We start from the raw sequence: 19,928 nt of genomic DNA on the forward strand, positions 1-19,928 counted from the left end.
TTATTGCGTTTTTAGCTCTGATTTCCTCCATCAACTAGGTAAAACATTTTTGTTTCTAGCTTGCCTGACCTTTTCTTTGATCTGCTCTTTGTGACTTCATGCCTGGTTGGTAGTGCACATGCACAAAGACTTGTCTGAGCTTGTCTGCTGTGAACAGTCATCCATGGTCAGTATGGGAGCGGTGACAAAGGCACTCAGACTCGACCAGACAGTATTTGCATGTCGGAAAATGTTGCTTAAGATGCTGAAAGCTGAGAGTCGAGTAAGAACATTAGCTTAGATCATTGGGTAACAAAAACAATTTGACTTGTCTTATTGGCAGATAGTTTGGGCCTTTTTTTTGTTGCCCAGTTTTAAGATACATTTCGTTCAGGTTTTTGCTGCAACCCAAATAAAGGAGGTAAACAGAATGTAATTTATGGGTCTTATTTAAAAAAAAAATTCCAACAGCAATTTGTCTTTTTAAAAACAATATCCCAGTTACCTTGAACAATACAAAGATTTCATCACTCTGTCAGCAGCTGTCGACATACCCTCAACATACCTTCCTTCCTCACATATCCTGTACCATGTTGGCTGACTTTCAAAGGTATCCTCTCTATCTCCACAACATTTTTGTAAATCAGCTTCTGTTGCGGCTGCAAGTTTGTGCTTCTTGCTGAATGTTACTTCCTGAATCGGCAGAGCAACAACAACAAATAAAAACCTGTTATTTTTACTTTGGTACATATTTTAATTGAGACCAAAGCAGGCATGCAATAAGTAGTAAAAATGTAGATAAATCCAGTAATAATTAAAAGTTGAAACACCATAATAATAATCCAGTAAAACACCCTCAATGCAATCCAAATGATAGGACGGCTGCTGTTGTGACATTACATCAGGGTTCTTATGTTGAGCATTATTTCTCTTGATTTGTGAGGTAGTAATTGACCCCACTCATGCACAAATAAGTATTAACCTGTATTTTATGATTTAAAAAAAAAAAAAAAACACTAATTAGCATATGTCATAATTAAGCATTTACTAGTTTTATGCAAAAATTCCAGGCACTAGTGGATGAATTGCATATTTTGTTGATTTTTGAAGTGACAGGAAGTAACCGAAGCTGCAGCAAACATACTGTAGACTTGTTGCAAAAAGTTTCTTCTGTGTTACTTATTGCACGAATTTAAGAAACAGAACAAAAACAGTTACTGTACCATTTGCACACGTTTGGGCTCTACTCGTTAAGTCTAAAAACTTCATTAACATGTTAGGCCTTAACTGTGTCTTTAGGACAGGTTACAATTCCAGAGCTGACAGATTTTTTTTTGACTCTTTAAACATTGTGGTAACACTTGACAACCAAAGCTTCCTCTAAGCATCTGACTTACGATCTGAAAATGAAGGTAACTGATGCCTATGAAGCCGGGTACGGCTATAAAAAGATTAAATCTGGCTAGAGTTGTCTGCTGTCGCTACAACCAATGGCAGAGAAAACACTGCACAGATAACCGTCAGAATTCAACTAAATGTCAACAAATTCTGGATACAAATGTCTTCCAGTCAGTCAAGAAAGAGGCTGCTTCTACAAGAGAAGAATGAGCCAACGCATACCTCAAAAAGCAACGTAGTCTAGCCCAAGAAATGCACGCTGGAAGACAAGGCAAGACAACCTCAAATAACTCAAAACTTGAAGTGATCAGGAAGGAAGAGTTGGTAGAAATTCCTAAAGTGTAGAAAGACTTAGCGAGCTACTAAAAGGAAGTTGTGATATATGCTTCACAATTATTGTTTCGTTTTTCAGTATTTTGTAACCGAGCATTAACATTTAAAGAAAGGCTCATTTTCTGTTTACTGCAGTGGATGAATTCACTTCTTTTCACTGCAAAAATCAACAATTTTTTTAAATTTGTAATGTTGTATATAACTGCAATCATGCAATGACTTAGTTTGTCCCTTTAAATAGGAAGTCATATTTGTTGTCCACAGTAATTAATGGTCAGTAGAATTACACTTATTATTAGAGACAAAAATTAAAAAGTACTTACAAGGCAATTACTTAGAAATTTGCACAAAATCATGTTTTAATTATGTTAAGTGACAGAAACAAAAATGCTCCTGCAGCATGAAGGTGCATTAAACTCACTGATAGTTGAGGGATCCAAACTACACAAATTGTACATTAGACATTCCCATGCCGAAACTATTGTGTGTGCATGTCAGTCCTGAGAACTTGAACAGGTTCTGCTGAATCCTGGTGTAGATGAATGATAGATCAATAAAATGATTGGTCTATTAATGCCTAACATTAAAACCAAAAGTACAGATCATTTTCTTCCTTGTAGCACTAATTTCCTAATCTGAAGTAACAGATATGTACCGGTCTTGATTTTATTCTCAAAGCTTTCTTTATCTGTGTCTTTGCTCCAGCTGTTGGTCAGTCCAGGCTCCACGGCAGAGGGAAGCTCTCCCCCTCCAGCTCTTTGCGAATGACCGATGTGAATCGGGCCAATTGCTCTGTGCTGAAGTGGTTTTTCCAGTCCCCGGTAATACCTGACACAAAAACAGACACCAAGATTGAAACATGTCAACCAAATTAATTAAAATCTACCTTGTGTTGAAGTATCGTCTTCACTCAGGCATGTGTCATGATGGACACACGGACCCTCACCTTTCCTGAAGAAATGAGACTTGTCGTTGTCCATGTACACCTTTGGGACCAGGCTGAAGTTAGACATGTTGTTGGCCTTCATGGTCTTAAAAGAGCAATGCTCCGCTATCTTCTGAATGACCTCTTCACTCAGATTACGACCAAGGAAATCTGAAATATGCCTGAGCGCTGCAGGCAGGTCCTGGGAGACACAATTCTTTTTCATTTATTTGAATCTGTGGGTATTTGCATTCATTTAGAAATTCTCAGATTGATATTTCAATGTCATTTCTATAATCCATGCTCACAGTGACACCATTTTATAGCCTGGGGGGTTTAATATCAATTTCTGACTGGTCAAAAAGACATTTAATGTTTTGAACAGCAACTCTGACCTTCAGGTGAAAACAATGAAATACGATGTACACAAAAACTCTGGGAAGTGTTTTACCTGAACCATTTCCTCATATGTGATGTATGTTATTCTGTCTCCCAGCTCTGAGTGTTTCCAACTCTTCACATGGTCTGTCCATTTTCCAAACAGCACTGCAGACAACACAGATATTGGACCATCTTATGTATGCAATCAACCTCTGCTCTGCTCTCTCTCACATGACATCATCCAAAATCTCTTCACATGGTAATAAACTAAACTTCTGCATTTTACTTTTCTTTATGCCCGGTACTTGGGAAAATGTACAGGCTGCACTTCTCAGAGTAAAGTCTTTATATGTGGTGTGACCTCTGACCTTTGCCCTCCAGAAATTTGTCCATGAACTCATCAAAAGTTCCTGGATCCTCAAGGAAGGAGGCCATCTGGTGGAAGTAGTATGAAGACACCATGAGGTCCTTTGGGTTCCTCATGACATTGATCACCTACAGCAAGTGACAAAAGGCAAAAACATGTTGGGTGCTTGGATTAAACATTGGATGAGATAGACATGTAGGTATCACTCAGAGTCTTCACCCATTTACCTTGGCTTTGGAGGTGCAGAAAGAAGGGGGCATGAGGTTGAAGGGAAAATGTGTGACCAGCGCCCGTGGAGACACCAATTTATCCACTACCTCCATCAGTCTCTTCTCCTCCAGCCAAGGCACCCGGTCCCAGTTAGGAATGGTGTGGACTGGGGTCAGATCACCCCCATTCAGCACCAGTGGGAGGATCTCCTGCATCCAGATTGTACCTGCAGAAACAAAGAGTGAAGCAAACAATTCCACAGGGCTGCAGGAAAGTGCTCACATCTGCTGGAAGGAAAAGACACCGAGAGAGTGATGTAGCTACATGATATGGTGTGAAGCATAGACCAAGACAGAATAGAGATAACTGATTATGACATATTCACAGTTCCTGGTTGCAGTGTCAGCATGGATATACGGACAACCATAGCTTTCCAATAACTGTTGCATTTTAGCAATATTCATTGTTAAGGAGTAGTTATTGAATATTGTTGAATCAAGAACTTCATAGCAGGGCAGCCTGGTATCACGCCAACTTGTGTAATACGCCCGTCAGTCCACTCGAGGATACCATGTCACAATTTGCCTCGCCTATATGTGAAAATGGCATCCACGTACGACCAGGGCCGAAAAAAGTCATGTGACAGAAGTCGTTTGATGAAGAATAAAAGTGATAAAGTCAGAGAGAGGATGGATAGGTTGGGGGGGAAGTTAGATGGATTAAATCCAGGACTTTCACCCATGTCTCTGAGAAAGTGACGTAGAATTATTTTTAAAAAAGTGTTTCCTATGTCTGAGCAAGTAGATTTGTCCTAAACCTACACTAACATATTTTTTATTGGCTAAACCTAGAGCACCTTGCTTTAAATACAAGACAAAGTGTGACACTGTCCGCTTTGGTGTGATACTGCATTGAGCAGAAGCATATCTCACCATTTGAAAAATTTCTAACTGGAAAATACAGTCAGCAATTGATTTAAGAAGTCATTTCTTGATCATTGGAAAACTTTATTTATTTATTTTTTTTATCTCAAATGAAAAACTTCCATGAAACCACACACACACACATCCAAAAAGTGTCTCCCTAAGAGCCATAAATTCAAGTCTGATGCCCTCATGACCATCTAGAAGCATCAGTAAAAAGCCTTGCTATAAAAAATTTGTAACAGCAGGGTGGATTTGTTCTTGAACACTAAGGCTATATAGTTCTCAACCCAGGGTCCCATGATCCTGAGTAGAAATCAGGAGGTATGTAAATTCCATTTTGAGTAGACATCCCACTCACCAGCCTCATACAATGTACCCCGGTGTTGTGTTAATGAAGTTATGTCCCTTGAAAACAACTCTCAGTGTTCAGCTTGTTCAGTTTTTGTGCTTTCTGTCTCTGAGCTGATTGAAATACATTGAAGTCTCTGCTCTGTGCAAACATACAAGATAAACCAAAGGTGAAAGTAAGTAGAACTACATGTAATTATTGATAATTATTTATTTAAAAAAAAAATAACCTTGACAAATCTGGAATTAGTATCATAGTTGGTCGCCGATGACTCTCACAAACAAATAAGACTTGCAGTGTTTTGTGGTAATTTATTCAGCAGCAAAGTGACTGCTTACTGTTCACATCATGAAAGTACGGGACGTCTCAAAACTACAACCATCATGACCATGCCAAAGCATTCTGCTGCAAATAGCCTGAATAACATTCAACCCGTGGTGTCTAACCCCATTATCACAAATTGCCTGAAGAAACTGGTAATAACCCAGCTGAAGGCTTTCACCCACACTGGACACCGTCTCCTCCACCTCACATTCGGCCCTTTTACACCTGCACAAGAACAACACCTATGTCTGGATGCTGTTTGTGGATCTCACAGCTGCATTCAACACAGTCATCCCATCCTACCTGGGCTTCAGCACTTCTTTTTGCAACTGGATTCTGGACTTTCTTGACTTACAGACTTCAGTCTGTTGGGTTGGACCAAGCGGCAAACAACAGTGACTTCACCCACTGGTTTGTGAACGGCCGTTATAAAGCCTTGAGTTTTGATTTTGGCCAGCGCGATCTCGCTAGTTCCGAGTGGTTTGGAGCCGGAAGTGACCATATTTGGACGAGCTGGGCGGGAGAGAGAGGGGGATCTGACTCGATCTGATTGGAAGCCTGAGGTCACTACACCCCGCCCACCGATAGCAGAAACCTCACTGCACCACAGCCCTGTCAATCAAATAGGCCAAAGCATGACTTTTTGAAGCTTAATTTCTAATTAATGTTGGGGTTATTCTCAGATGGAGTGCCAGAAAACTAATGAGATGGAGGGACTATAGCTAACAAAACCTAAATAACTCATGGTGAAATTTTATTGACTTCGAATTTTATGAGAAAAGTTGAAAGGGAGTCTATGAAGCAGGAGGCTTTTTGGAGCCAACCCTAAGCGGCACTTGATGCTATTGCAGTTAAAGGCACTTCCGCATCGGCCTCATTTTCCAGACCCGGACGCTACGTCCACTTTTATATACAGTCAATGGGTTAGACAGCAACACCTCCACCTTTTCACTAAGCACTGGGGTCCAATAAGACTTTGTCCTGAGGCCTCTTCTCTACTCACCTACAACATCATCCCTGTGCATAGACTGAACATCAGTGGTGCCCTGATCAATGAGAACAGTGAGAGGTCCAACAGCCTGCTTTATGGGCAGATATCAGTTTGGCCCTGGTCCAAGACCAAGGAGCTCATCATGGACACCAGGCGAGGAAGAGGCCTGGCGGTGAGAACTACCCAAGATACCCAGCTCCAATACATCCTGGACATGGACAGTAAGTGCTGTCTAGAAAGGCACGTAATATCCTTTCGGACTTCTCATTCACCTTGCCCCCCCTCTGGAAAGAGGTACAAGAGCCTCCCGACTCGAACCCGAAGGCTCAAGAACAGCTTCTGTCACACATCTGTTTGTCTGATAGACTGAAGAATGATACATACACACACCTCAGACACTGTAACTGTTTACCATGTACTTCCTCCATCATAACCACTGTGCAAAATCTGTAAATATATACTGTATTTAAAAGGTAATAGGTAACACAAACACAGTAAGTCATCCTGAAAATAAACAGGTACATCAAACCTGTCTGGATCAAAGCTCCAGTTAAACCCTGTTCATGTGTCTCCAGAAGCTACAGTTTAAACTGCATCTGCGGTTTACTCTAAACCCACTTTAACTGAGGTTTAACTTTGTGAAGTTTATTATGAAGAATGACATATTTAGATCATTTTATTCATTTCTAAAATTTTGAATGTTTTATCATGTATGTTGTTTTTAAAGGCAACACACTTTTAATGAGACCCAGGATTAACGACAGTGATTACATCACAAATATTCCCTCAGATCAGGCTCTTCAAGACACCAACTTTACCTCTTCTACAACTCTTGTTTTTTAGGGTTTTCATATTAAATTTTTTTAGATGCTGAAACCATCGATATGAAGACCAAGTTTAAAGGTTTACTTAGAACCACGCAATGTGCGAGGGTCAGTTTTGAATGGAAAACTCCTCGATATGCAGGTGTATAGTTTCTGCAGTATATTTATAGTAAAAGGGGTAAAAGAAGATTAGAGCACCCAACACCCAACTAATTCAACAGGGAGGACCCTTCTGAGAAGATTTAAATAGACTCGAGTTACACCATAGGCCTTTGCAGAAGATGTTTTGACATGCCAGACTGGAAAAAGCACTCACGGGTTTGAATTATAAAATAAATGATGGCTGAAATTCTATTTATCTGTCACAGAGTCACAGCCTGTCTTCACTGTCTGTATGAGCACAAAATGAACATCATTTTTCCAGGGAATGGGGAATGATGGCAGAAGCTGAGCATGACCTCATGTTGGACAGGGGAAGGAGATGCTTATGAGTAACGTCAACTTGATGACTTCTGGTGGTTTAATTTTTCCCCTCGCTCCAGTGATATATAAGTGTACTGCATAGACAGATGCAGCAAAGTACATTGTGACTGGCTTACTCAATGTGCCTACTGTTGACAAGGCCACGGGCCCAAGGATCCAAGTGGACCAACGGTTCAGTTCTCCACTTCACCTCAGTCCAACTTAAATGAGTTCAGGAAGGTTGCGGCGTTATAAGAACATGTTCATATATGTTTCCTTTGGATGGGAGAGTTTTAACCAGCATTTGTGGACACAGCGAAGAACTGTGTTAAAAAAACAATGGTTTTCAGAAATGTCTCTGAGCCCATGCACTGATTTCCATTACAGATTTGTGTCTGTTCTGCCTGAGGTCTTGAAGATCACAGCCATCCAATATTGATTCTCTGCCTCCATTGCGTTTAGAAATTTCTCCAGATTCTCTGAATAGTTTTTTAAGTATTGTAGATGATGAAATCCCCAAATACTTAGCAATTTTACATTAAAGAACATTCTTCTTAAATTGTTGTACTAATTTCCCATGCAGTATGTCAGTGATGAACTTCTCCCCATCTTCACTGCTGAGACACTCTTTATACCCAATAATGTTACTGATCTGTTACCAGGTAATCTAATTAGTTGAGATGTTCGACCAGGTGGTTTTTCAGCATTACACAACTTTTCCAGTCTTTTGTTGCCTCTGTCCCAAATTTTTTAAACGTGTTACTCAAAATGAGCATATATTTTTCATAAAACAATAAGGTGATAAGTTCCCTCTACCGTTCCTGTGAGCTCTGCTCAAGTGTTTCCCTGTAGGTGGTGCTCGGCCCCATAGACCCCACAGTTAACTGTAAACCACAAAGTACAAGTCATAAATAATCACTTTTCTCTGTAAAGCTTTCAGACTCACTGACCTGACTTTGGGTACGTAACAGCCACCACGTCATCGTCCTTAAACTTGAATTCATGCGCAAACTTCAAACTCTCTGAGGAGTGAGTCTCTCTGGGAAACAGGAGTCCGTGATGCAGAAAATACATATCATCAGAAGACATTATGGTGCGAGTATAAAAATAAAAGCACCGCTAAAACACAGGAGGAAGCTCACAGCTGTTGCATTCAATCAGGAAGAATCGTCACCGAAACAATAAGCGCACCTAAAGCGTCACACTGACGTTTTATCCGTGTTTCTCTGATGTTTTAAAGGCCATCTCCTTGCGCCCTCCCTCTTTGTTGTTAATAAAGGTAAACTCCCGCGATCATATGGCCCCGAGACATAACTTGAAACATCCCACAGGTTTTGTCTTGCAACACAAGGGGCGTGCGCGCAGTGGCTCTCTGCGCAGGCTGCCCGGTGTTCAATTTAAAACACCCAAACACATCAGCAAATCTAAGTAGAGTTGGACTGAACAGTTTCCATTGTCTTTTGTAAAATCTGTTGGCAGCAACAACAATACGCATTAACTTACAAAAATCCATAAGTAGGTCCACTTATTAATTGTAGAATGCGTTGTTTTAGTAGCGCTGCACCACTGATGTGTGTTAAACTGTTAAACAGCAGTGTTTCTATCATAAACAGTTGTTTATATTGTGTCATAACATAAATACAAATTAAAAAAAATTGTGGTTATTAATGAACCTACATGTTGACAAGTATATATACTTTCATTAAAGACTAAAAATACTGGATCTTTGTGAGTCCCAGTCTTGACTTTCCCGAATCACCTCACACATGAATTTGATTATTACAACATTATAACATCGGAGCAAAACCCACTGACTGTACAACAGCCATTTTTACACAAAAATAACTTTTCAATTAGGCTACTTCCTGGTCAGTGCTGAGAACCTGTAACTTGTGCCAAGTCCATTAAACCATCACTTGACACCAACAGAGGGGATCCATGACCTCCATTTCCTTTTACATTAAGGACACACATAGTTTCTGTTTTTTAGTTTTTTTCCAATGAGCAATACACAATAAGTAAACCCAAAGACTATCCCATTTAATAATAATAATAATAATAATAATAATAATAATAATAATAATAACAATAATAATAATAATAGTAATAATTAGCCGAGTGGTTGGAGATTTTTGGCTGCCTGTGCTGACTGTCTAACCCGTTTCCACTCAGGAAGGCATTGTTAACTCATGAGCAGACTGTAGAGATGCACAACTGACATGTAAATACAGTGGTAGAAACAACAACAACAAAAGACAAGTGGAAGCACTTTGCCTGCAAAAGTAAAGATGTAAATATGTTGATACGCATCCATAAACACAAGTCACACAAAGCAAAAGACCAGCATGGAACACTGCCAACATACACCAGGCAAAAACAGAAAATATTTCACACTGGAAACAAGCAATTAATAAAACAAAATGCTTAATATAATTGTCAAAAGGTCCTGGTTGGGTGGAAGGAGTGAGAAACCAGGGATGATGGAGGATTTACTTTTTGTTTGACCACTTATCAGTTTGACATTTGAGATCATGTTCATCATCCCTATCCATCTTGTATCATTTTATGTCTCCGCCCCCATTTAAACATGATAAATGACCAATAAAGAATTAATTACATGAAAAAGCAAAGCAGCCAAAGAAACAACAGCAACTAGAGACAACTGGAAGCAATTCGCTTTCAAAAGTAAAGGTGTAAAATCTATCGATACCAATCTATAAACATAAGCCACACAAAATAAAAGCATCACAGTATCAAAACGTGCACATCACTCCTCTTCCCTCAGCAGCAATGATGCTGATCTAACATTTTTTGTTTCTGCATGTTTTTGGTGCTCTAAAACATCTGGTTTATTGTCCAAACATCTGGTGCTCCAGAGCAGGCTTCAAAATGACATCCTTGTAAATGAACTTCCATACAATAAACTATACTTCCTGTAGCCTGTGTATTAAAAAGCTGAAAATGATGAACAAAAGTTAAACTTGGACACACCAGAGTGGAACAGCTGAAGAGAGACGGCAGATATGAGAAGAAATAAAGAAAGTTGGTACCTGACTTGGGGTAAGTCACCGCAAACACATCAGTGTCTTCCACGGAGAAGTTTTGGGCATACTCCAAGCTCTCCGTGCTGTGGGCCGCATGGGGCAGGAGGAGGCCGTGGTAGTGAATGTATTCGTGGGAGGACATCAGGACTGTTTTCTCGGTGAACTGGTAGCCTGTTGGTGTGGTAGCCGACACGTTGCTCCTACCTCTCTGTGTTGGAGGTAGCCTTTCTCCTGTTACATATAGTCCTCCTTTTCCTCCCCAAGCTCCTCTTTATTTGCCACTGCCTGGCAAGGCTGGACCACTTTTTTTTTCCCCTAGTATAAATATTTTTCTGAATGGCAGCTCTGTACTGCAAATCATCAGGTGTTTTCTAATTCAGGGGTTGAACCCAAGACCTGTTGACCAGGTTTGGAGGGTCAGTTTGCACAAATGCACATGTGCCACACAAGCCTATGTTTAAGTGATATCTTTGGGTCCTATTTAGTAAAACTCAGACATAAATAGTGTAAGGCTGCAGACAGAGGCTATATGTGAATTAACTGGATAACGCTTAACATCAAAACAGATGTTACCAGCACTAAAAGGGTGCTTTTTGAACACAAAAAAATGCGGTTTTTGTAGGTGAATTTGTTCCTGGACTATGATGATGGTTCTAAGTAGGAACTAGTCCACTATTTTACATTCAATTATGACACTATTAACAGTGAAATATCCTGCATGGAGCAGAGTTGGTACAACCCAGATCTCAAGAGTCACACTCCAATTTTCACTGGAATCCACAATGTCAAACTAATGTCACTGTCGCACGATAGCATGCATGCCGTTTCTCAGCAAACACATACAAGCAACAGTGTATAAACAGAGTGTGTGTGTGTGTGTGTGTGTGTGTGTGTGTGTGTGTGTGTGTGTGTGTGTGTGTGTGTGTGTGTGTGTGTGTGTGTGTGTGTGTGTGTGTGTGTGTGTGTGTGTGTTAGGTAACAGTAAAGTCCATTGTGTCGTTCCAATAATGAGAGCTTTGTTGGAGTCCAGAGGCCCCAGCTGAGAGGGTGAAAGAGGCAGAAAAAAATGCATGCAGGGTGAGTTAAAGTTGCAGAAAAGGGGGTGACGGGGAGAAACATAAGGGGTAACTACAGGGAAAGTGTGCTGTTTGAAGGGAAGGGGGAATAAATCAGCTGAGGAGAAACCCGGGACAAACAAATCTGATATTTCAATTGCCTGATCCATTTCTTTTGGTACTTTCTCGTTTTCTCTGGCATAAAGATCCTACGTTATAACATTAAATCTTATCTCTCTCTGTCTGGTTCCTTGGTGGCCTTTTCATTTCCATAGGATATTTTTACTAGCATAATGCCAACAATGACTAAAGAGCTAGCAGTTCTTTAGTAAATAAAACTGCTGAAATGGTGCATTGTCTTTCTGAAAGTGTTCCTCTGTTTGGAGCAAAACTTGTTGCATATTAAATTGCATATTTGGGATATGTTTATATCATAAATTGTGAGAAGTTGAGTTTCCTGAAATAGAGGAGCAGATGGTGAACAAAGATTTGAACAGCTTTCCATTCTGACAAAGTCTTTGAAAGGTTTGGAAAACAGTCTAGAAAAGGTACTTGCTTAATTTACACTGCAATATGAAATGTGTTGAGACGGTTAAAGAATAATAAAGAGTATGAAGAGAAAAATGTTAACTTTCTAATTAATGTACATTAATAGACTTACTTACACTGACATAAAATATTCTCTGATGCTCTGGATCTTGTCAGCTATTATTTCAATGAATTGAGCCACATCATTATTTAAATTGATATCTTTGCGGAGTTTTCAGTGTTTTAATTTTTTTTTAAAATGCTTAAATTCATCTTTGTAACATTTACAAAGTTTGTGCATTTTAGAACATTGTGAGTTTAATGTGACTAAAATTAGGGTGTGGCAGAACAAATGTGTCCTCTGCAAACATTGTAGGACAGATTAGACTGGAGACACTTTAGTAAGCGAGTTATATGAATGAGGAATGAATGAGAGCAGGCTGAGAACGGAGCCGTAGGGCCCATCACACTCTGACGGCTCTATTAGTGACAACCTAACATCATAAACAGTTCCGTTACAAACATCTGTTTTAACCACATAACTATTTCTATAGTTTACCTCCTGCGAAAGGACGTCATGATTCACTGTATCGAAGGCTTTTCATAGAAATTTGGTTCAAATAATTGATTCTTTATAAGTGCTGTTGCTACTTGATCTGTCAGGTGATGTAAATCTGTGCAGGTAGAGTGGAATATAAATTAATAAAATCATTTTTATTTTACACTATTTTCTAGTATTTTTGGAGAAACATGGTAAAAATTGTATAATTTTAGCGTTGTGGAAATAAACAACTGTAGCTTCCTCTCGTTCTCATCTTCACCACTAATACATGAAACTACTTCTCTCACATTTGACTTTGTGTTGTATTTTATCCTTCAGCTCCTGTCTTTGTTCCTCGTCTCACACTTTGCACTCACCGATCACTTTTGTTTTACACTAAACCTAATTTTCTCACGTCTCTTTGTCGGTCTTTTCTTAAGGCTCGCCTTCACTTGCTTTCAATGCCTCCCTCCCCGGAGACCCAGCTATTCAGGTATGTTCAGGTTGTTCTTTGTCTGCCTCAGTCGCTCTGCTCAGGAATCCTGTGCGTCTCTGTCAAGTGTAACAGTAGGAGTGTGGGAAAAGAGTGGGAAGTTTTGTTATTCATCCTTAAATGGTACAACTCATGGAGCTACATTTTTGTGGATGTAATAGTCAAACTAATTGCACGACTAAAAACAGCAAGTTTTCCTCATCTTGACAGTTCCGACATTTTGTTATGGCCAGCAAATAATTCACTGAAGGAAAACAGACCTAAACATGAGGAAATCTTGAGTGATCATCAATACACAAAAATGAACTGAAAAGACATCCAAAACCAGAAAAAAACTATCAACTGAAATATTTTCTCTCGTGCTTTATTGATCTATTCAGGAGCCAATATAATCAACTGGTTAGCTGACACAATGCCTGAAATGTGAATTCTCTGAATAAGTGATTATAAAGAGAATTATTCCCCAAGAGCATCGATCTCAGACAATCTGTGACTAAGCTTGTAAAAACAACATCAATTCTTAAATACAGCTCATCAGTCACAACAAAATGTTCGCACTTTATGGTCTGACTGATCAAGACAGCGAGATAAAACAATCCAAAGACATTTATTGATGTCAAAATAAATGATGCTTAAAAGTCAACACAATGCAGTCATAATTGCAGAGTGTGGACCTCAGCTCATTCACACAACAATTCAGATTTTACAGTTCAAATTTCAATTTATTTTTCAAAATTAGAAAAAAAAGTGATACAATTATGTTTTAACTTCTTGTAATTAACTTGTATACAAAAATAAAATGATAAAGTTGTGGCCACACAATAAACTATCAAGATAATGTCACTGTTATTCATTCATTATAAAACTGTACTACTTAATCTAACCCTTTGTGCTGCCTCACTGGAGAACACATGGAAAAGAAGTAAGTCTCAATTCATTTTGTGATCCATCTGATACAAAATTCACATCTTCATGAAACAAACACAGCTTCGGTATAAGCCAATCAAATCGCAGAATCCTCCTGATGTCACCACTCATCCTGCAGCTTCAGCCTATGGAGAGACAGCTTTGCCCTGAGCGCAGGCTTTCTATTACACTGATCAAAACAAACTGGAAGAACAGGTGAGTGTACCAGTCAGACCAGTCCACCTGCCAAATATCAACAATGGTTTCCTCCCTGTTGTATGGTGATACTAAGACTGATGTGGTCTCAGGAGTCAGCTTCTGATTTACAACAACCCCGGCCCAATCTGGACCCAAAAGACTGTCAGAGGCTTATCCCAGGGCGCTGAGGTTTACTTAGTTACTGTGAACCAGGGTGACGAAGAGGAAGAGTGAGCAGAGAGAGATGGCACCAGTGAGCACAGCTTTCACCAGCAACAGTGTCCAACTGCCCAACAGGAAGACGTGGACGAACAACCTGAGGACACGACAGAGACGAACACAAGGTAGACGTCTTAAAGAGCAAAACAAAACGATGCATTAGCAGCAAAAAAAAAAAAAAAAAAAACATCCTCCAGATCAAGAGATTTCATTTAAAATGTGACCTGTGGTGAACTCACCGATACAAATTAATTCTTTAACCAAATGGAAATTCAGTTAATTGAACTTTTGGTCTTGCCTCTTATTTTTCATGCAAAAACAACACGTTTTTGATTTTATTGTGAAAAAGCATTTAAATCAAACAAAATAAGTGTAGAAGGTTATGAAGAGCTTTCTAAAGGGCTTCTGGAGATGTCAAGTTATTTACATGCTGTGCACTTTCAATAAACATATTTATTTTATTCTACCAGTTACATTATATCAGCATTGCACTCTTATGCATCATATATTTATTCACACATTTCTTAATTCTTGTTTTGAAATTTGTATTACTGTTTACTTGTGCCTTTATTATTCTGTTTGCATCATGATGAAGTTATTCTTTCAAATGTTTTTCTTATTTACCATTTTAAGTATTTTACCATGAATATGTTTATTATGATAGCACTGTCAATGCTTTCAAGTTAAATTCCCTGGAAATTAAACGTACATATTATCAATGCTCATGTTGCAGTGCCATCCTGTGGTTGCCAAAATACAGTACAGCCACCACCCAGACTAAACAGAATTTTTGGCAATATGCATAATTATTGGTAAAAATTCAGATGAGCAGAGTCTCATCAAATCCTTCCCCTCTTGCATGTCCATTAAGTGCAGAGCTGAGGCCAGGATGTGATCATAAAGACTGGAAACTCAGGAAACAGCAGACCTGGCTCTGATTTTTCACCACAGTTGAGTTGAATAAGTCAAATGTTACAGATTTATCTGTAATTTTCCTGATGTTAATCTTGCTATAACCAAAAAGCAGGTTACATACGCCATGTTTCCTTCTCAACAATAAAAGCAATAACATTTTCCTGCATCTACAAAGCTACTTTTATTTTGTCTTTGCTTTGTGCTGGAGTGTTCATGTATTTTTATGAGTATGGGTAAAATATGTGTGAGACTTACTCCATTAAGAAGGACTTGTAGACACAGAGAGCGAGCAGCACAGTAACGGGCAGCCTGAAGGTCTTGGGAAGGTCGTATCGTGTAAACATCCACACCACTGCAGCCATGGCAATGTAATGGATCTATACACACAGAAATAACTACTAGCTTTAATTTATAGAATTCATATAAACAGGTGCCATCACATAAATATTCACATTACAGACAACAGCAACAGTCGACTGAGAGAAGCAGATGGACAAAACATTTTAACATTCATGTTTATCTGAGGATGCACGCAAGAACAAATGATCTTACCGAGATCTTTTCTGTAGACCGGTGACATAAGACGGAGACAGACAGAGTGGTGCAGGACAGAAGATCCAGGTAATAAAAGCGGAGTGCAGAAGTGGAAAAGCTACTCACCAAACTAATGTTAGAGTCAAAGCTCATCTGGATGTATTTCCAGTCAAACTCAATCCCTCTGGCTCCAACCCACAGAGGAAGACACCTGAAGAGCCACAATAGGTACAAGCGGAAAAATGCGGTGTTTAAATACGGAAAATACTTTGACAAAATAAAGTTTTGTTCATGTTTCCTCTGAAGGAAAAGTGCTACTGCGAACCTCGACATCACGAGTTCTGCTGTTGCCCAGCCCATCGCTGCCACCATGATCTTGTACTCTCCTTTTCCAGCATTACGAGACATCACGAGGTGGAGACCCAGCAGGTCTGCCAGGTCCACTGTGGCCTTCATAAATTCCTGCAAACAAAACACATTACTGAGCTGCAACCATTAGTCGAGTAATCAAGTAGTTGGTGGACTGAAAATTCGTCACCAACTATTTTGATAGACGATTCATTGTTTTGGGTCATTTTCTTATGAGGAAATTCTAAAATTCTCTGATCCCAGCTTCTTAATTGTGAATATTTTCTGGTTCATTAAGTCCTTTGTGATAATTATTTTTTATTCATCTTTTGGTTAATCAGGACAAAATTAAACAATTTAGGCTGCAGCTCCAGGAAACACCAGTCGCTCTTTTTCATGTTCTGACACTTTAATGACCAAACAGCTAAACGATTTTTTTTTTGTTGTTGAGAAAACAACTTACCGATTAATCTATTATGATAATAATAATCATTAGTCGCAGGGCTAACTACCATAATGATTTACACATGACAAAAAAAAAAAAATGATTTTTTTTTTTTTTTTTTTTTTTTCCCCCTCTAATATTGTTATTGTGATGGCGTTTGAACACTTACTCCTACAAAGTCATAAACTCCTGCTCCGCCTTCCCATGTGGGAAAAAAGGTAGCAAGGAACAACATCTGAAACACAAAAAGAAAAGCAAATCCCCGTTTCATTTCAATTCTTTTTAAGTGTCAAATCAACATGTAACATTGTCCCAAAACACTTTACAAGGTTTTTCCTATCATTGTTTTATCAGAACACTTAAGCCACTATAGCTTCAGAAGATTTGTTTTACCAACGTTTGGTGATTACTATTTTTCTGGCAAATATTGCATTTTTAAATAAACATTGTCACGATAATAGTCCCAAATTATGTACAAAATTTACAGTTTATATTGAAATAACTGCCCACCACACAACTGCCTCACAGACATAAAAACAACACACACAGTAAGGAAACAAAACAACCAAAACTCGACAAACAAAAAAAACATTAGTGGTAAAAAAGCAACAACCCAGGCCCACAGCAGCACGACCAGAGGGATTTACCCAACAGGAACGTTTTAAGCCTAATCTTAAAAGCAGAGAGGATGTCCACCCCTTCAACAGGAGAGGAGCCGGAAAGCTGAAGGCTGGAAACTGTAGGAACCAGAAGGAAGCCTGCACCCAGAGCACCACGCTCTATCGGGCTCATCGGGTACCATGAGCTCTTTAAGATAAGATGGAGCTTGGTCATTAAGGGCTTTGTAAATTAGGAGAAGGTTTTTAAATTATTTTCTAGATTTTACAAAGGAGCCAGTGAAGAGAAGCCGACATGGGGGAAACATATGATCTTTCTGGCAAAAGCCCATCAGTGCTCTCATTTTAAATCAACTGGAGGCTTTTCAGAGAATGAATTGTGATATCCCGATAATAAGGAAGTAACTAAGAAAGCCTGGAAGTGACAAATGCATGGACAGGTTTTCAGTATAATGCCGAGATACTTCGACAATGTCGCACAGTTGAAAGAAGGCAGTTTACACGTGCTCGGACATTTGCAATTTTTCTGTGGCGAGTTACACTTATTTCATATCCAGGCACCTCCAACACAAAGACAGATGATCTAACCAGCAGAAAAACGTCCTCACCTTACAGAGTTGAACAAACAGGTACGTAGCTCCAGCCTGGACGCATCTCCAGAAGGCATTGTACTCTGAACTTAACATTGAACACACAAACACAGAGTTAAACAGTAGACCTGTGAAACATGTCAGATTAACACGAGAAGGGAGTCGACGCTTTAAGACGAGAGTTCAACAGGACACTAAACCGATCTAAGAGGATGACGTGGACCCTCTCCAAAAGACACGACTGAGAAGATGATCAACCTTCTCTGAACACACGATGAGGTCAAGTATTTCATGTCCTGTCGTTTCCTCGTGTGTGGACTGATGGACATCGTCAGAGTATTTACAGCCCAGCATCATTTACCAGTTCACAGATTCAAAGAGACACTTACAGGCCACTGCACTTGTATGTTATAAAGTAGGGAAAATACGCCAGAGCAAAGCAGTTCCCAAAGTGAAAAAGTGTCATGATGTCGCAAAGTCCAGCTTCCTGGAGGGAAAGAGAGAGAAATGAAAAGTTAAGGATCTCAAAGCAGGAAAAAAAACAAACAAACAAAAAAAAAAAACTAAAAATGGAAGTAAATCAGTTCATATGTTGTGCAATTATCAGGTTAAAAATAGTGATAAATGCAGGTAGATCTCAAGTTAGTCTTTCAATTTACAACTCATTCATTTATAATTATATTTCCAATGATGTAAAACACAGACAAGCAACATTACAGCGTCATTTACAGGAAACAACAAGTCTCATCAAGTAAAAGGTTTAACTTCGAGCTCACGAGTCTCGAGGAGAGTTTCTCCCTCCGGAGGACAAACACACCTCATTTAACCATCGAGGGAGCAGATACGACATCCAGAAGCACCTGGAAAACAAAGAGTTTCCGTGTCACAACTTACAATGTTTGAGGAGCTGAGGGAAAAGGCCGACCGCGCAGCTAGCCCGCAAGTTGAATGACAGACGGAAGTAGCTTTAGCTCCACCTCGAAATGCGTCCGACAAGCCCTCGTGTAGGAACCTTTGTTCTGCGAGATGCTCCGTCTTGAGCTTTTAAAGTGCATTACCGCCACCTACTTGGCTGGAGTGTGGACCAGAGTTCTTCATTTCCCTAAAATGGAAAAATGAAATTTCGTTCATGAACCCAGTATTTTTTTTTTTAAACCTCAAATAAGGCTTTATATTTTCTAACCTCAATGCTAAATATATATATATATATTTTTAGATTTAACCTACTTAGTTCCTTCGTTATTCCGCTATATTACCTGCCTGCTCCAACTAAAAGAAGAAAGAAAGAAGTTCATTCTTATTACCAGAGAAATTTAATGTCAAAAATCAACTTTTCTATATATTTTGCTGTCATAAATCTGACAGCCATAAAGACACAACATTGTGTGACTGTACGCCGTCTGAATGATAACAGAAAAAAGAATATTCAAAAGTATACAGTGCATTTGGAAAGTATTCACAGTGCTTCACTTTTTCAACATTTTGTTATGTTACAGAAATTATTCCAAAATGTATTAAATTAATTTTTTCCTCAAAATTCTACACACAATACCCCATAATGACTACGTGAAAAAATATTTGCAAATCATTTAAAAATAAAAAACAAAAAAATCACATGTACATAAGTATTCACAGCCTGTGCCATTACACTCAAAATTGAGCTCAGGTGCATCCTGTTTGGAGGATCATGTCTGGAGGAAACCAGGCACCGCTCATCACCTGGCCAATACCATCTCTACAGTGAAGCATGGTGGTGGCAGCATCATGCTGTGGGGATGTTTTTCAGTAGCAGGAACTGGGAGACTAGTCAGGATGGAGGGAAAGATGAATGCAGCAATGTACAGAGACATCCTTGATGAAAACCTTCTCCAGAGCACTCTGGACCTCAGACTGGGGCGAAGGTTCATCTTCCAACAGGACAATGACCCGAAGCACACAGCCAAGATAACAAAGGAGTGGCTTCGGGACAACTCTGTGAATGTCCTTGAGTGTCCCAGCCAGAGCCCAGACTTGAACCCCATTGAAC

The 19,928-nt window shown here is 39.3% G+C and overlaps 2 protein-coding genes across 6 annotated transcripts; both read right to left on the minus strand.

The window, feature by feature from the left end:
• Window positions 1–715: 715 nt before the first annotated feature.
• Window positions 716–10,731, minus strand: sult2st3 (sulfotransferase family 2, cytosolic sulfotransferase 3). 3 transcript variants are annotated; one of them, XM_069143292.1, is made up of 7 exons: window positions 10,520–10,578; window positions 8,420–8,508; window positions 3,611–3,819; window positions 3,385–3,511; window positions 3,087–3,181; window positions 2,657–2,837; window positions 716–2,538 (listed from the first exon to the last, which is right to left on the minus strand). In XM_069143292.1, the coding sequence occupies exons 3-7, from the start codon at window positions 3,806–3,808 to the stop codon at window positions 2,423–2,425; spliced, it is 717 nt and encodes a 238-aa protein (XP_068999393.1). In that variant the 5' UTR covers window positions 3,809–3,819; window positions 8,420–8,508; window positions 10,520–10,578; the 3' UTR covers window positions 716–2,422. The 3 variants fall into 3 exon arrangements, with proteins under 3 accessions (XP_068999393.1, XP_068999392.1, XP_068999391.1); XM_069143291.1 differs by lacking the exon at window positions 8,420–8,508 and having other exon boundaries at window positions 10,520–10,731; XM_069143290.1 differs by lacking the exon at window positions 10,520–10,578 and having other exon boundaries at window positions 8,420–8,716.
• Window positions 10,732–13,478: 2,747 nt separating this feature from the next.
• tmem147 (transmembrane protein 147) lies at window positions 13,479–18,880 on the minus strand. 3 transcript variants are annotated; one of them, XM_069143294.1, is made up of 8 exons: window positions 18,797–18,880; window positions 18,292–18,389; window positions 17,921–17,990; window positions 16,865–16,930; window positions 16,228–16,364; window positions 16,029–16,113; window positions 15,624–15,745; window positions 13,479–14,550 (listed from the first exon to the last, which is right to left on the minus strand). In XM_069143294.1, exons 2-8 carry the CDS (start codon window positions 18,366–18,368, stop codon window positions 14,430–14,432), a joined length of 678 nt encoding a protein of 225 aa, XP_068999395.1. In that variant the 5' UTR covers window positions 18,369–18,389; window positions 18,797–18,880; the 3' UTR covers window positions 13,479–14,429. The 3 variants fall into 3 exon arrangements, with proteins under 3 accessions (XP_068999395.1, XP_068999394.1, XP_068999396.1); XM_069143293.1 differs by having other exon boundaries at window positions 18,720–18,803; XM_069143295.1 differs by lacking the exon at window positions 18,797–18,880 and having other exon boundaries at window positions 17,921–17,985; window positions 18,292–18,315.
• Between the last annotated feature and the right edge of the window lie 1,048 nt (window positions 18,881–19,928).

Source organism: Embiotoca jacksoni, unplaced genomic scaffold (genome assembly GCF_022577435.1).
Source record: "Embiotoca jacksoni isolate LCO1_2020_lvr unplaced genomic scaffold, fEmbJac1.0.p SCAF_11, whole genome shotgun sequence".
NCBI classification, from domain to species: Eukaryota; Metazoa; Chordata; class Actinopteri; family Embiotocidae; genus Embiotoca; species Embiotoca jacksoni.

What these genes read in the sequence shown, in the direction of transcription:
- sult2st3 (XM_069143290.1), bottom strand. Translation starts at nt 8,558, where the DNA reads ATGTCTTCTGATGATATGTATTTTCTGCATCACGGACTCCTGTTTCCC. An exon ending in TCTGCACCTCCAAAGCCAAG is followed by an intron (nt 3,512 to 3,610) that starts GTAAATGGGTGA and finishes CACTTGCTGTAG; the next exon opens with GTGATCAATGTCATGAGGAA. An exon ending in CAAATTTCTGGAGGGCAAAG is followed by an intron (nt 3,182 to 3,384) that starts GTCAGAGGTCAC and finishes TGTTGTCTGCAG; the next exon opens with TGCTGTTTGGAAAATGGACA.
- tmem147 (XM_069143293.1), bottom strand. Translation starts at nt 18,752, where the DNA reads ATGTCGTATCTGCTCCCTCGATGGTTAAATGAG. An exon ending in TCCCTCGATGGTTAAATGAG is followed by an intron (nt 18,390 to 18,719) that starts GTGTGTTTGTCC and finishes CTTTCCCTCCAG; the next exon opens with GAAGCTGGACTTTGCGACAT. An exon ending in ACATACAAGTGCAGTGGCCT is followed by an intron (nt 17,991 to 18,291) that starts GTAAGTGTCTCT and finishes TTCAATGTTAAG; the next exon opens with TTCAGAGTACAATGCCTTCT.